Below are 17492 nucleotides of genomic sequence, written 5' to 3' on the forward strand. Positions count from 1 at the left end.
GGGCTAGTTGCAGTCCTGTAACATAGCTTAATATTCATATAAGTTGCCCGTTGTTTTATAGTTTGGGCTTATTTCTGAAGTGTAGTTGTTTATTTGGGCTTGCTTTCATGATTCATTTAAAAAATAGCTGATGTAATAGGGCTCAAGTAGTGAAACTGCTTGCTTCTTTTGGATTTGTTCTCATAGATCTGGTCGCTTGTTTCATTCACAGAATCTGGCAACACAGCGCTTCACACCAAAACAAACAAACATAGCATTATTTTCGCTAGTCTTGCTTTGGAGTTGATTTGGAGACTGGAGTTGATTGATTGGTATTACATATATATTAATTGAGAGTTGATATTGAGAATAATGGTATCTAGTTCACACACTACACCAGTAGTCAGCCCTGAAACATGACGAGCAGACTAGAAGTCCACTCTACAGTAGGCATGTAACGATTCACTCAACTCACGATACGATTCGTATCACGATATGAGGTTCACGATACGATTTTTCACGATATTAAAAAATATATATATTTTAAAGAGAAATTACCGTTTTTTAAATTTTATATAATTTATCTTCCCCCCTGAGATTTTTTATTTAACTACATTGCAAAAGAAGTAGCATTACTTTTGAAACATAATTGCCTTCCTTGATGAGCATCAACGACCATCATCACCTGGGCACAGTCACAGACACACAGCTCCCCTCTACAGTGCTCTACTACTGAAAGTGACTCATTTCTCTCCAAAAGCACTTGAATATGATGAAATATGACTTTTTCTTTTTTGTATAAATTTATTTATTTCAATGAATCGATTCATATCGTCGGGATTAATATCGATGTATCGATATACGATATATCGATACATGCCTACACTACAGTGGAGACATTTACCCCCCTCATCACTACAACATGGATAGCGTCGCTCCCGACATTGGCAACCGACCGGATATGTTCGGTTCTTCATCAACGGGGTCCGACGCGTCGATAAGGCAATATGGACGGCAAGCGACGGGAGCTTGTACTGTACCTGTTCCAAAATGGCCTCCTTCACTGCAGGGCTGTTCAGATCCAGGGAGGAGTTTCCTCTGGTCACTTTAATTCTCACCACTTGCTTGTTCACGGAGACTTCTGGGACTTTAAAAACAAACATCAATGTAATATATTATGTAATATTAAAGGTGTCAGTTTTATTAATGTGGGGGCTCTCTCTAGCCAGCAAGTCCACTCAGTTGACTCTTTATTATTATACTACTTATTATGCTTCTTTTCAACATTTAGATTTTTTGGAGTTTTTTAAATATTTAACTTATTGTGGGCAACCTGTGGGTATTCTCAACCTGTGGGCAGGGTATTGCAAGTGGGCCCCTAAATACTTGGCACAAGACAAAGATCATAATGATAATGTAATAATACAAATAAAAAGGTGATACCGATCGATAAGAAAACAAAAAAACTGAAATGAAGAAATTGTGTTTTTTACTGTGGTGTTAAGACAGCAGTCTAAGGGCCTTATTTGCATCAGTGCCTTACCCCTTATCCCAACACTACTTCACCTTTTTTTTAAAGGACCTATAACATACAATTCAACTTTTTCAATTTATTTTGTGTTTTTGGGGCTCCCATATGTGTTTTCTATCCCCACAAATAACCAATTTTGAACAATCAGGCTTTCATATCATATGGGTGCTTTAATGGAAATTGCTCTCAGGAACAGCTCAACTGATTTTGTCCTCATCGTGATGTCATCAATGTCACCCTACTTTGTATAATTCCCCCTCTTCTTCAGTGTTTAGTTCCAAATTAGCATTTCCACTTTGTTTACATTGTCCACCATTGTTGATTTTCTAAGCTGGCATGGAATGGAAACAAGCCTGGTTATATCTAGCATCAGTATTATAATGACTCAAATATTAAATAATCTGCATATCAGCACCCCCACCACCTCAGGACATTGTGGTACTGCAGCTAAAACTGCTTTCAAAGTCCAGAAAGAAATGACAAGGACTGGTTATATCAGAGTGGTGATTGAGTCTCAAACCATTAGAAATAACTTTGAGGGACATAGACAATATGATATTAAATATTAAAAGCAGTTTTAAAATGCATGTTATTTGCGCTTTAACTATTTTGAAAAACAAGCTTTCGCTTTTCGCCTTCAAGCGGCGATAGCGTCCCCGGGTCATACCGTTGTATCCGGGCTAGCGAGCCATTTTCAACGGTACCGGGCTCGAGTCTGTCGGTCGCAAAAAAAAGAAGAAAACTAAAAAAAAACATTGATATTTGGAAAGAGAACCCACTCACTTCCAGGTTTTGGGAACAACTACTGTAAATGCAGCACTTTCAATCTAACATTGATTGATGCAAGATTTAGATTTTAGTTTTTGTCGTAGTCTCTTGAATAGGTTTCATTTAGTTAGTCACATTTTAGTCACCTGGAATGTCTTGGTGTTAGTCTAGTTTTACTCGACTAAATATCATAAGATTTTAATCGACTAAATCTACAGTTGATTTAGTCGACTAAAATGTATTTTGGCGGGCCTTAATGTCGTCGTAATGACTGATTTTACACAGCTTGTAGATCTGCTATTTTCAGCATGCAACCCAGTGTAAAATGACTTATCTTGTCCACTAGTCCCTTCCTAACATTTTAGTCTAGTTGTAATTTGTTGACGAATTTGTCTTCGTTTTAGTCATCGTAGCTTAGTCTTCATTTAGTTTCCATTTAGTTTTCGTCAGTGTCAACCAACATTTTTTTTAGTATCAGTCGACAAAATCAACACTTGCTCTTACCAATGCTGTGGCAGATAAATGCGTCATGCCTATCACAACTCCAGTCTTCCCATTTCGACCCGTTGGCGAACACCAAGGAGACACAGTACTCGTGCCTGCTGTCATTATCTGGTTCCCCCGTTCTCCAGTCCCTGAATGTGTGGCTGCTCCCATCGGACCACTTCCAGCTGTCTCTGTAAAGGCCTATCCAGCACGCGAAGGAGGGGATCATCTTCCGTACCATCTCATTCTCGGCCTGGTTCCTCACGCTGGCCAGGTCCGTGTGTCTCTCCCTGCAGCGGGCCTGAGCCTCGGCCCATGTCAGGCTCTCTTTGATCAAGATGTATTTCTCTGTCGGCTCTGAAAGAAATGCACTATACAGTCGGTTTATGCAAATTCTGAAAAAAGCAAAAAAAAAAATGCTTAAAAGAAAACAAAAATAATATTGAGTGAATTTATGCGATCTGGTGGCCATTTATATCATAGATATATATAAGAAAGCTAGATGGCTCACCCGCGCTCTGGCCAATGGAGAGCGACGTTGCTACGTGGCGGCCATCTTACCTCGGGGCAGCATAACATTGTGTCTATGTACTTTTAAATAACCATAACTTGCTCAATTTTCAACCGATTTTCAAACAGTTTGGTTTGTTATAAACGTCAGAGACGTCCGCATACGTATATGCTTTAATACGACGTTCATATAAAAAACAAAATTAAGCAGATAGGCGTCCTGAATCATAGTCATGTTGACAACGTTTGTATTAAACCAACCCGTTTGTAAATCCGTCAAGATTTGAGGGAGTTTTGACTATTTTTGTTTGAGCTGCCATTGAACATACTGTACTGTAGCCCCTCAGCAAGATGGCCGCCGGGTGAACTACGTCAGAGACTCCGCCTTAAGCCATCTAGCCTTTATATAATGTCTGAGTTATATTACCAGTTCAGTAGGTCCTAGCACTATGGCTATGTGCAGTGTGTGCACATTTTATGCCACCTTTAAACTCCGGTTCCCTGCCCCCTGATGCACAGGGCCTTTTTATTTTGATAACCCTGAAATTCACCCAAATGAACCAGATGTAAAAAATCGGCCATTACTAATCTGCCGGTGGTAACTTTAGAAGTCATCAGAAGCGTTAATATTGTAACCCACGAGGTACAGATGATTTTTAATGAGCCCCCAACATCGATGTACTGTTCAAGCCTCAATTACGAGAAAAACGTAAGCAAAGATTGCGGCTATTACCTATAGGACTCTACGAGCCACACGGTTTGTTTACAGATAGCGATAGCAACTTAATGCTAATGTATGTTGCATTACAAGTGCAATCTATCATAGACCACTTTAAAGACCACATGAACGTAAATATACATCTACGGCATGGGAAAGCGTTGGATTTGATAGGACAATGTGTTAGTTGTAGTGAAATGTTGAAATGTGCGTGCACTTGTGTTAGCTAACCGATAGCCTCGGTATAGCCAGGCTTTTAATTTTGTTCGCATCGGCTCAAAAAATGAAAGCCTGGGAGAACGTGAGACATTTCCTTGTCTAGGAGTGGAAGTGAACTACAGTGCAGAGCGGCGTCGCTCAAAAGAATGGTGACGTCAGCTTTCTCCGCTGTTTTCTACCAGGGGGAGGGGTGGATGGGGGGTCGGGGTTGGATGAGGGGCAGGGGCAAGGGCGGGCGATCGCTGAACCAATATTTCTCCAGCGCTTGCTCCATGCGTGCCCACCCCTCTAGACCAGAAAGCGGAAAGAGTGGAAAATAGTGAGCAATGCTCAGCACGGACACACACATCTCACCTGTATCGTCGAAGCAGATCGCACAGAAACGTTCTGCACATTCGTCGTCGTTCCATGTGCCATCGGTAAACATGCGTGCACAACACTCTCCACTGCCCTTGTTGTTTGGTTCAGTAGGAGACCATCTCCTGAACTGGTGGTCCTGTTGATCGGCCAGTGACCATCTCCAGCTGTTGATGTCGTCATTCAGGCCTATCCAGGCCGCCTTGAAAGAAATGACACAAGCCCATTAAAGGATGTTATATATAACTAGAAAAAGTGCCCTTCGCGACACAGGTCTCCGCCAGGCCAGGTCAGGTTATTGTGGCCTCCTGGTGGCGCTATTGACGATATTCAAACCGCGGCCATCTTGCCACCAAGGTGCTAACTACGTGCAACTTCCCATTGACAGCCCATTCATCCAAACAGAAAAGTCCTATCTGTTTGTATTAACAAATTAACTGCTCCTGACGGAAGGTTCCGCCAGTTGGAATCCAACCGGCAACTGCTTCTGGCATAACGTTCGTTACGTGCTAGAGTCTGATAAGCTTTATTATTGATATCAAACCGGATCGCTGATTTCTTTTTTTCTTTCTTTTTTTTTGCTTGGCCTTTCCTTCTTTAGCGATCCTAGACCGGATTGCGCAACTGCACTGCCGTTCACCTCCCTTTATACAGGCTGACTAAAAAGCTGAATAACTCGAAATATACGGAGCTCTCCATGGTTTGGATAAAACGTGCTGATTATCCGGTGGTCTAGATGGGAACATTGGCGCTTTCTATAGAGCAAGGATGGCTTCATTTTAGCTCGCTAGCATTGACGCTATTTATTTAGCATCCAAGATCCAAACAGGATGTGAGTCCAGCGTGTGTTACATTACAAACAGCTCGGCAGTCTGCGGTTGGCTCTGCGTCCAGCAGGGGGCAGCAGGTGGGTTAAACCACGTCAAACTCACCAACATTGAAGCTCACCACATTTTCATGAAAAGTTTTGGTCATGAACATGGCACCATGACGAACATATCTAAAAACACATTTTACCCACATAAAAATCCCCAGGAAAGTGTTTCTCATCTCCCAAACAGCATTAAAATAAGATTCGGTTGCAAAAGGGGCGAAGTGGCCCTGCAAATGTAATCACAAAGTGGAGATATATTTACATACAGGCCCTGGTAGTAGGCCAAGCACGTCCACCATGTCATTGAGCGTGCCGACGTCCTCCAGGCTCTCCATCGTAGCCAGGTCTGTGAACCTGTCCCTGCAGTACCGCTGAGCATCAGTCCAGTTCATCCGGTCGTACACGACGTGGTACTGACGAGGCTGGTGGCACAAGGAGAGCGTGCACAGCCCTATAGGATAGAAAATGTGCATTGAACTTCACAGAGTGGAAAGTCAAATAAGACACGGGTAAAAAACACCATACTGTAAGTCATCTGGAAAACTGGGAGTTTGATTAATTTACTCCTCTACATTTATTTGAAAACTTTAATTACTAGTTACTTTGATTATTATTATTATTACAAAAACATACATACACTTCAGCCCACATTTCGGCCATTTGAAAATGGCCGATCTACCTGCTATTTTCAAAATATCTGTATACATTTGAAAACTTGAAATGGGACATTCGGCATAGTGAGTATTTTTACTCTTGGTACTTTATATTTCGTACTTTTACTCAAGTACATTTTTAATTCCAAACGTTTTACTTCTAATGGAGTAGTTCTGCATTGCCGTATTGTCACAGCCCCCTGTAGCTTGGCCTACCAGGGTCTGTGCTGCCTACTCTATCCGTCTTCACAAGGCTTGCAGGTTGGGACATTGGGGTGCCAATCAGTGCCTTGGAAGCCGTTGGCCAGTATTCCCATTGTGCTCTATTGAGCGTCGCAGTCCCGCCCCCTACCAGGGCCCAGGAAATGATTCCCCGTTCATTTTCCTCATAGACATTTCAAAAAGTATTTATTTAAAGACCTTTTAAGCCTTAAATTGGGGTGCCAAACAGTGCATTGGGAGCACTGGACAGTATTCCCAGTGTGCTCTATAAAGGGCTGGGTGTTGGCCACACTCACCTTCTCTCTCTTCCTGATGGCAGCAACATATCTTGCGCCACCCCTTAACCTTTATCCCTAAACTTATTTGCCATTTTTTACTATTTAAAAAAAACCCTTTTTAAGATAGTTCAAATAGCTGATCTACAAGCTCACAACATGTAGCTGTAGATCGGCTAGTTGAACTATTTTAAAATGATTTTCAAAATGGTAAAACATGGCAATTAAGTTTAGGGATAAGGCATAAGGGTGGTGCAAGATGGAGCCCTTAGTTTGTCCTTTGGTTTGCACCATTCAACACCCCACACTACATTTACCACACATCCACTCACCTACACTACTGATTTCACTGATTAACCCATTTTGGGCGGGAACCTCTTTTGGTGTTAGCATTATGTTATGCTTTAGCCATTGAAAAATAGCAGATCTACAAGCTCATAGCGCGCCACCGAGTGGCGCGCTACGAGCTTGTAGGTCTGCTATTTTTGAAAAATCGAAGAACGACTGACATAGAAACATAGCTTTTTCAGAAAACTGTAGAAGACATTTTTAGAATCTGATCTCAGGTCAAAATGGTTAACACACCCCATATCCTGTTGAAGCTTTAAGTTATCGTTTATATTGTAAAGAAATATTTATTTGTGCACTTTTAAATGCAGAGTCTTCCTCCTTTTTTGTCATGGCCTATGACAGTATTGATACGTTTACTTAAGTAGAACCAATTGAGTACTTTTTTTACACCACTGGTTATTCCTAATAAAGAATTGCTAATCATCAAATGAACAGCTCATGTACTGTACCTGTTATGGTCAGGATGCCCAGCAGAGCTGTCGGCCTCATTATGATTCTCCGACTCTGGCTCTGTGTGAATGCAGATGCACACAAGTGCACAGAATGACTGCTGTTAAGGCAGGAGCATCATTAGCTGTCTGATGGCGCCCAATCATTTGACTAATCATACATTATAGGTTTCTATGCGTCATTTTATTCTGATAACAATTTGCTTACTGCGCCTTTCATTCAAAACAGCTTCAGAGTCCTTTGCAGTGTGTCTGCATGTTTTATTACTGTGCGTGCGTGCGTGCCTGCGTGCGTGCGTGCGTGCGTGCGTGCGTGCGTGCGTGCGTGCGTGCGTGCGTGCGTGCGTGCGTGCGTGCGTGCGTGCGTGGCTCCAAGACATGGACACTTTCAAAGAAACTAGAGAAACGGTTGGATGGCACTTACACCCGCCTTCTAATGAGAGCACAAAATCTGTCTTGGAAGAGCCACCCATCGACTGATCTAATATACGGCAACCTTCCCCGTGTTTCTTCACTAGTCCGATCCAGAAGAACACAGTTTGCCGGCCACTGCTACAGAGCTGACAATGAGGTTATATCTTCCCTTCTTCTCTGGAGTCCTGCCTCAAAGCAGACCAGAGGTAGAAAACTGTCGTTCCCTGATGTCATCGCTAGGGACACGTGCATCAGTAAGCAGGAACTGGGGGTGGCAATGAAGGACCGGAAAGTCTGGCGTGGCATTGTGAAATCCATGATCTCGACCGCGGTCGAAAAATGATGATGATGTGTGTGTGTTGTGTGTGTGTGTGTGTGTGTGTGTGTGTGTGTGTGTGTGTGTGTGTGTGTGTGTGTGTGTGTGTGTGTGTGTGTGTGTGTGTGTTGCAGATGTCGTTCCTATGAGGACTGCTGTGGGACTCGATGCTGCGTCCGAGCGCTGTCCATTCAGAGACTATGGTACTTCTGGTGAGTAAATGTAACTAAGTACTTTTACTCAAGTACTGTACTTATTTACAATTATGAGGTACTTGTACTCTACTTGTACTCATAGCGCGGCACCGAGTGCCGCGCTACGAGCTTGTATGTGTATGTATGTATGTAACATATTTTCAGATGGAGGTCGGCGGCCAATTACATATAATTTTGGTGTTCCTTGACATGAAAATGTTTGAGAACCACTGAGATAGAAACATAGGGTTTAGGTATTAATAAAACGCAAGAAAAGATATAGCATTTAATTTAGCATTTAGCAATATATATTATTTTTTCAATTGCTTTTTTCCGAAGTCTCCTGAACTTGGAACGCGGCATTTTGCGTTGAACAAATTTGTTCCAAAATCCATGTCGTTACACCGCATCCAGTAGATAAAGAGTGCTGGGTTTAATTGCGCCCCGCAAATAGCTGATCTACAAGCTCACAACGCGTCGCAGCGCGACGCGTTGAGAGCTTGTAGATCTGCTGTTTTCGCTGTTTTTGTCCAAAAGTGCCCTCTTACGGAATTTCAGCCCCTGCCCGTCTAACACACTCTGCACGTGCCTGATGTGTGTCTATATACTATGTGTGTGTCTATAACACATGTGTGTGTCTATATACTATGTGTGTGTCTATATACTATGTGTGTGTCTCCCGTGCAGGTTGCTGTTGATGATGGGGGTGCTGTTCTGCTGTGGAGCAGGGTTCTTCATCCGCAGGCGGATGTACCCCTCCCCTCTGAGCGAAGACCCCACCTTCAACGTGTCCTTCACGCGGCAGCCCGTCACCACACCGGGTGGGTCACCCACTGACGCACGCACACGCAGGGACGAAATGTTCTTATAATCGTCGTGGGGGCACGACGATTATAAAATCATCAAGGGGGCTCGAGCCCCGCAGCCCCCACGCACGCACGCACGCACGCACGCACGCACCGACACGTTCGCACCCCCCAACGTGTCACTTGTTGCAGGTCTGTCAGTCGCCGCTAAACCATCCATTCTAGATACTGCAATTAGTGATAAGTTCTGGGGTTGGACTTAAAGTATAGCCCAGAGCCATAGAGTAAGACAGAGTTATACGACAACTCCGTTCACTTCATGGGGCCAGTCTCTTCTACATAGACGTCTATTGAAATGGGACAACCGGAAGTTTACGGAATGCATTGGAGTCTATGGGCTCGCGCGAGTACAATGAACCACGTGACCGGGCGTTTTCTGCCCCCTCAATGTCGTAACTCTGTCTTACTCTATGGCTCTGAAGTATAAGCAACTAGAAGAAGTGCCCTTCTGGGCACAGGTCTCCACCAGGAGGATAGGAGTGTGTGTGATGTTTGGAAAAATGTTTAGGAGTAATATAATCGTGTGTGTGTGTGTGTGTGTGTGTGTGTGTGTGTGTGTGTGTGTGTGTGTGTGTGTGTCTGTGTCTGTGTCTGTGTGTGTGTGTGTGTGTGTGTGTGTCACGGCTTGGCCTGTTGTAGCGCCACCATGAGGCTGATTTGAAAACTGTCAAGTGGCATTTCTTCCTCAGCCTAGTGGGAATATGCATGCACAGTTTCACCGCAATCGGACGCTGCGTTGAGTTGTTGTGGCGATTTGTACAAAACGGGTACAAAACGGGCTACTCCTGAAAAGTTTAGAAGCCAATCGTAGGCAATGAAGGGGGATGAGAAATCAAGCAAACCATCTTGATCACATGACTATGGAGAGCATGTGTACCGATTTGCGTGAAATTTGGATAACATCTGAAGGAGTAATATTAGAAAATGTGTTTTACATATGTCGACCTCCTGGTGGCGCTATAAAGAGCAGATGTGAAAAATTCCAAGCAAAGGTTTTTCCTTGGCCTCTAAGGAGTTGGCATACAAAGTTATCCACAAATCCGTGCAGTTGGAGGTAAAAACACTTTTCGGCCAGTTATAGCGCCACCATGAGGCTGAGTTGAAAATGTTCACGTGGCATTTCTTCCTCGGCCTAGTGGGAATGTGTGTGCGCAATTTCACGGAAATCACACAATATTTTCATGATTTGCAGCATTTTGTTTGAAACTGAGCACTCCTGCGAACTTTGGAAGCCAATGTTAGCCAATCAGGATGGAGTCTGAAAAATCTGAAAAACCCGTTTTGTTGAATGGCTCTAGAGAGACTGTGTACCAATTTGCGTGATGTTTGGACAAAATCTGTAGGTGTACTGTCCAAAAACTTGTTTTGCACAAAGCGGCCTCCTGGTGGCGCTATAACAGGACGTTCTGGAAATTTTGGGGCAGAGGTTCATCGTTGGCATCCAGGGAGTGTGTGTGCAAAATTTGGCATCGACCGGGTTAACGGTGCCGGAGATTAGCTGTTCACAGACGGACGGACGGACACACGGACACACGGACGGACGGACGGACGGACACACGGACGGACGGACACACGGACGGACGGACGGAGTGCAAAACATACTCTCTCCACATGCCTTCGGCCTGGTGGAGACAATAATATGTAATATATGTCATTCTCCAAAACTGTTAATACATTCTTTAATCAATTTTAAATGACCTTTTTTTTTTTTTTTAGTAGCAATGAGTAAAACACTCCCAATTTGTTTGTCTCTGTGACACATCTAGGGGCCGCAATCTGCATTCATAGATGTTCCTAGAAGCTTTGTCATTGTTTAAAAAAAAACCCGGTCGAAATGAAAGGTCCTGCGTTATATATCCTGTTTTGATTATTTCCCTAGTGAGAATGTATTTTATGCCTTCCGTCTGATTTCTGAAAATGTATAATGAACGTCGCTGATCCTTGATTGATTGAATACTTTATTGGCAGAAATGTAATCAGTACAGGGTTACAGTCAAACAGACTGTATGTACCCGAGCAGTGTATGGGATTTTTCCTCTATCACTGTATCACTAAACGTGGGTGAAATTCACCCAGACACCTGCCTGGAGGAAAAAAACAGGGATGTGGGCAGGGAAAACAAACCTACCTTCTATGATGTCACTGAGCATCATGAACGTACTGAAAGACCCACCCACCTCAGACATCAGCAACATTATGAAAATTAAGTAAAGTAAAGTAAAATTGTCCGGGTTTATTGTTCTAGGGTTAATAGTAATTAACTATACACAGTGCCTATATGTTTCAATTGAAACCTCCAGGGGCCTCCCGATTTAATTTTTGTAATTTTTAGTAGTAGTAGTAGTAGTAGTAGTAGTAGTAGTAGTAATAATATTGCATCGCAGCCTTCCAATCAGCCTTGTCATTATTATTCATCCTCATCCTGAACGTCCACTTACCACTAGTTGGCAGCAGCTAATAACCACTGCAGGTACTTGACCTGTCATGTCACGTCGACCTGTGTTGTTCGTTTGTAATTGTTCCCACTTCCCGGTGTGTACCCACTCACTGCACTAGCAGCACTGAGAGTTGTGATTGCATCATTGCAATCAGCCTATGCTGCCTCCCAATACCTTACAGTAATTTCAAGACAAAGTAAAATAATTGTTTAATCAAGCTGCTTTTGTGTATTTTTCTACTTGGCTGTGCTGTATGATGTTCATGCTTTGAAGTCCGATAATACACACTGACACATTTTATTTTAATTTTTTTAAATAATAATAATTAATTATTAAAATGATGACGTCATGAACGGGGCCTCCCGATCATTAAGGCCGCCCTTGACTATACACTGTAGTGACAACGCCCTCTCTCTCTCTCTCTCTCTCTCTCTCTCTCTCTCCTCCGGCAGTTTCCCAGCAACCAGGAGGCATGCCGGGTTTCGGCGTCAACGGCATGACGGGAGGAGCGGGAGACCCTGCGTGCATGTCGGCGCCCGCGTACGCGGCGCAGCCCGGCTCGGCCCACGCCGCCATGATGGGCGGCGCCTACCCGTTGCCTCCGTCCTACTACAATCACCCGCCGCCGCCCTACGAACAGCTGTACAACACGGACAAGAAGTAACGTCGGGAACCGACCCGGGGAGGTGGAGGAGGCAGGGACGTGAACGCATAGACATCGCCCTTTTACCCGTCTGTAAAACAACTGCCCTTTTACCCGTCTGTAAAACGACTGCCCTTTTCCCCCGTCTGTAAAACGACTGCCCTTTTACCCGTCTGTAAAACAACTGTCCTTTCCAAGACCCACAAATGCAGCATTTACTTCTGGTGAAAAAAATGCAAACGCCACTCCTCTCCTTTCCATGCCATGCCTGGAAGGAAAGGCAGCATTCAGGAGAATTGCTTTATCTTCCCCCCCTCCGAAGTCTCCTGAACTTTGAACGCAGCATTTTTGCGTTGAACAAATTTGTTTTGTAGAAATCCAGGTCGTTACGCCGCATCTCCACTAGCTACGTATAGAGTGCTGGGTTGCGCCACCGGAAATAGCCGATCTACAAGCTCTCAACGCGTCGCAGCACGACGCATTGTGAGCTTGTAGATCAGCTATTTTCACTATTTCTAAAAGTGCCCTCTTACGGGAAGGGAGAAACGGACGACGAATGCATGGGAATGAAGGACGGGAGAGCGGACCAGGAGCGACAGTCCTGCTATTCATTTCAGTGGAAGTTTCTCAGTGGCGTTTTGAAGCACCCGGAAGAACGCTCAAGTTACAATAGCCTACTTCCGCATTTGCCAACCAAGTTTTGGTTGGCAAATGCGGAAGACGTGCTACCGAGTGCTCAATGTTAAACCAATGTTAAACCCCATGTTGCTTACGATGGCCTAAATGCACATGCCCAGCCTGCAGTTCCGGCTTTGACCACTACGCCTCGGCGGCTTCAGCGCTAAACCCCAGCCGCTCTGGGGACTTGAAAGAAGGAGCCCTCAGACCTCCTCCGTCCGCCACGAGAAGGACAGGAAGTGACGTTCACGGTCTTGCATCGCCTGGGACTTGGAGCGCCACACTTCCTGTTGAACGGACCTAGACTGTAGAGAGTACTATGTTGTACCTTGTAGAGACACGCACACGCACGCACGCACGTGCGCACATGCAGACGCACACACAGACACACACACACACACACACACACACAAACACACACACACACACACACGCACAAACACACTCCCTCTTTCTGTCAGTTTAAATCTAATCTAAATGTGAGCCGTGGTTGAATTTACACAGTCCAGGTGAATGTGGACTTTGTGTATCTCTAGCAAACACAATCACGCAAACCTTCTTCTCTAGACCCACGTGGATAGTGCCGGCGTGCGAAGGTGACGTGAAGGTGACGTGATTGTTTTTTTGGCATGCAAACTGAACTGAACTGAACGTATGAATGTGTTTTGAGTTTGCCCTGCATTGTCTTCAAGCGTTCGATTTGTAAAAACAAATAATATTAATACAAAAATAAGAAAGTATTAATTGGATAGGAGAGAGGGAGGGAGGGCATTTTCTTAACGACTTAAGGCCTATATCGGTGCAGTTTGAGATTGCAGACAAGCTAACACAGACTCGAAACTTCTATGTAAACGTAGTTGAATGAGAAATTATCTATAAGCTTGTGACATGCCGTGAGCTTATGGATCTGATATTCTCACATTTAAAAAATGAATGAAAATATGAACAGTTTTAACAAATTGGCCCAAAATATGAACCCTTTAATGTTTTTTTTAACATACATTTTTATTTAAAGGACATGTTTTAGGTTGTTATTAGAGAAAGTAAGAGATGAGTGTTTGTTTTTTTTTTCATTTGCTGCTTGCTTTCGTTTTAGGGATTTAGCTGTTTTTGACAGGGGGTGGGGGCATTCGAGCATGGGGCTAAATATGTATTTTTTTTTACAAAATGTTATAGCGATTTCTTTTTTAATTATTTACTATAGTCCTACTAGACCCCAATAAATTACATCTGGCTTCCCCCCAGTAGGCTACCTTCACATTCAGTAGATCCTGTGATCTTCTGTGGCCAGATGTAACTTCCTGGGGTCTATTAGGACTATAGTAAATAATAAAAAATGAAATTGCCATAATATTCTTTTTTTAAATACATATTTAGCCCCATGCTCGAATGCTGCCCCCTGTCAAAAACAGCTAAAATCCCTAAAACGAAAGAAAGCAGCAAATGAAAAAAAAAATTAACACTCATCTTTTACTTTCTCTAATAACAACCTAAAACATGAACCTTGGTTGAAAAAGTTGTCCTTTAAGTTGTGATATTATCAAACTGAACTATCTACAGTAGCAAGATTTTGGCACATTTTCGCACCACACACAAACACACTGATTTGAATGTGTTTGTATGTTTCTAAGTGATGTTTTATTGTTTAACTGATTTCTCAAATTCTATGAATGAATGAATGTCAACATGAAAACATTAAAAAGACAGTGCCATGGTTGAATAACCTTGGTCAACAACAAATTCCCATCCAGGTAAAGTTTATGCCCATAATTTGTAAAGAAATGATGCAAATTGTTTGAGATCTCGTTTTCCTAGTCTACACAAAACATGTAGAGCCACTGTGTTCAAGTGTTCTACAATTTGTTTTGTTTTTAATTTCCAAAAAAACAGTTGGCCCCATTCTGAAGCCTGGGCCCATGGATTTGTTAGCCGGGAATTATAATTAGTTTTAAGAGGAGGGGGGGGAACAAACATAACAAACAACATAACAACATAACAAAGAAAACTGAAAAGAAAACTCTTAAGATGATTTTATGTACATACACAAAGCGTACAAAAGTAGTATGTAGTTACAGTACATGCGGTTAGAAGACATACAGTAAGGTATAAAAGTATGTACAGTACTTGAGGCTATAGGCATAATAAAGGTGCAGGTTGAAAAAGATAGTAGCAGCTGCAGCACATGGCTGGAATGGTATAGACCAAGACCAGTGGTTCCCAAAGTGGGGTCCGGGGACCCCCAGGGGTCCTTGAGGGAGTTCCAGGGGGTCCCCAGCTAAATCAGGGGTTCTCAACCCGTGGGTCGCGACCCCTCGGGGGGTCGCCAAATTATTTTAGGGGTTTTCTTTTTAAATTTTATTTTCACGATTTTTCAAAAATAGCAGACCTACAAGCTCGTAGCGCGCCACTCGGTGGCGCGCTATGAGCTTGTAGATCTGCTATTTCTCAATAGCTAAATTATAACAATGCTTAAAACACCAAAAGGGGTTCCCGCCCAAAATGGTTTAAGGTTATTGTAGCAGTCAATTTATATTGGGGGTCGGGAGGGGGCGGGGCGGGGGTCCCGAGACGTTGCCAAAGCATTTCCGGGGGTCCCCGGCCAAAAACGTTGAGAACCCCTGAGCTAAATGATAGTTTGTAACCAAATGGACCCTTATGGGTTTGTAACAATCAATGTTAATTTTTGATGAAAGCAATAGAATACACCCGCACACTGTGTATTTGCTCGGTACATGAGTATTTTCTTTAACACTTTGACGCCATACTACGCGTTACCCGCATTTTAATCAAATATGCTACGCTGCCGAGATTGTTTTATTACCTTTAGATCATACGCTGAAGTATCTGGGCTTTTGATCGGCGAAAGTCCGCCGAAAATAGGTTCCCCCGTGTGTTATTTTCAATCGCACCACCCGCCATCTTGGTACGCCACAAGATGGGTGCATAAGACCGCATTCCATGAGGCCATGTCTTCCTTTCACTTGCATTGGACTCAATTTCCCAGAAGCCCTAGCAGCCCAGCGCATGGGTCGATTTCCGGTTTCGACATCATAACGAGTAGGTCTCATCTCCAGGTCCGCGCAAAGCCGGAGTTTCTTTTTAATTATTAAAATACAGCGAATTAAACGCATTAAACAAATAGCGGGAATCTCGTATTATGCAGTGGCGGAACACTGGAGTAAACAATCCGCGGCCGTCAAACTGTTTTAATGAAGCAACATTTCGGTCCCTCCGGACGTTCCTCAGGCATGATACACAATTTGGGTGGCAGCGGTGGCCGAACGGTTTGCGGAGCGGTCTTGATACCGGAAGGTCGCCTGTTCGAATCCCCGGACCGGCACGTTAAAATTACCACCGCTGAAGTGCCCTTGAGCAAGGCATTGAACCACAACCATGAAATGTTCTATGAGCAGGGTGTGGCTGTAAACAAGCATCTCAAGCTTAGTCCACTTCCCTGGGTAAACAAAGAACTTTGCTTTGCTTTGCTTTACACAGTGTGTGGGTGTATTCTATTGCTTTCATTGATGTCCACTGGCCTACGGCACCTGTGCATACACCTGATTTCTAGGTGTGTGCAAGTTTTCACCTACACTCTCAGAGTTAAAATTAACATTGATTTTACTATATAAATCTGGGGTCCCAGAGATAGAAATGCCATTAAATGGGGGTCCGTAGACTAATGCATGTCAAACTGAGGGTCCTTGAAATTAGACGGGTTGAGAATCACTGCTAGAGCCATCGAGATCTTCTCTTATGGGGGTCCCTGGCATATCTTTTCAAACGAGGGTCCGCGGGCTAATTAGTGTCAATTTGGGGATCTTTGACAGTTTGGGAACCACTGGTTGACTTATGACATAAGTAACTTAATAACAGTATAGTGACAATCAAAATAGGGTAAATACAAAAATACAATGGTGATTATGGAGAACCATGCACGGGAAAAATGTGACTCCACTCAAAAACGTTCAAATAATATTTTGCATTTGAAGAGGTTACTCCTTTCATGGTTGTTTTTTGTTGAGGTCTAGTGTGTTTAGGGTTTTTTTTGTGAGTTGTGTCGGAACATTCATCTACTTACAGGTGACTTGTCCCGGAAAACCACCAGTACTAGTACAGTATGTGTATATTCATTGTCAGTGGCGTGCACAGACATTTAGAGGGGCAGGTGCTCAAGTGAAAAAAGGGCACCTTGTGCAGCGTGTGGAACCGGCCGGTTGCCTTAATAGTGTGAGATTCATAGATTTTGGGGCATGAATATTATATTAGAAGCTTTTTTTAAATCAAGAATTGATCAATGTCACCATGGTCCACATACTGTACACTGTACCAAAAACGAAAGTTTTTCTTTTTATTTAAGGGCACATTGCTGTCCAGAGGGCAAGGGCAGGTGGTGCTCTAGCACCCCCTAGTGTCCATCTGTGCACGCCACTGTTCATTGTGCCTGGTCCCATGGGCCTATCCTTGAGTTCACTCACTTTTGGGTTCCCTGGCAGAAAATGTTCATGAAACGTTGCCATTGAATAATGTGTGGAAGTAGATTATGTACTGGTG

General features: G+C 43.5%; 1 protein-coding gene across 2 annotated transcripts in view; it reads left to right on the top strand.

Annotated features, from left to right (window-relative positions):
* Positions 1-14755, top strand: part of vopp1b (VOPP1 WW domain binding protein b) — a 59515-nt gene extending 44760 nt beyond the window's left edge. The window contains exons 3-6 of one of the 2 annotated variants that reach the window (XR_013788513.1): positions 8257-8334; positions 9004-9137; positions 12073-12379; positions 12462-14755. Coding sequence is in view for 1 of the 2 variants with exons in the window: in XM_079489962.1 (XP_079346088.1) it covers positions 8257-8334; positions 9004-9137; positions 12073-12284 (424 nt within the window). In the remaining variant the exon portion in view is untranslated. Of the gene's footprint in view, positions 1-8256; positions 8335-9003; positions 9138-12072 lie in introns of both variants that reach the window. The other variant, XM_079489962.1, reaches the window with a different exon arrangement.
* Positions 14756-17492: the final 2737 nt, after the last annotated feature.

This window comes from Electrona antarctica (genome assembly GCF_951216825.1).
Source record: "Electrona antarctica genome assembly, chromosome: 20".
Taxonomy (NCBI): domain Eukaryota; kingdom Metazoa; phylum Chordata; class Actinopteri; order Myctophiformes; family Myctophidae; genus Electrona; species Electrona antarctica.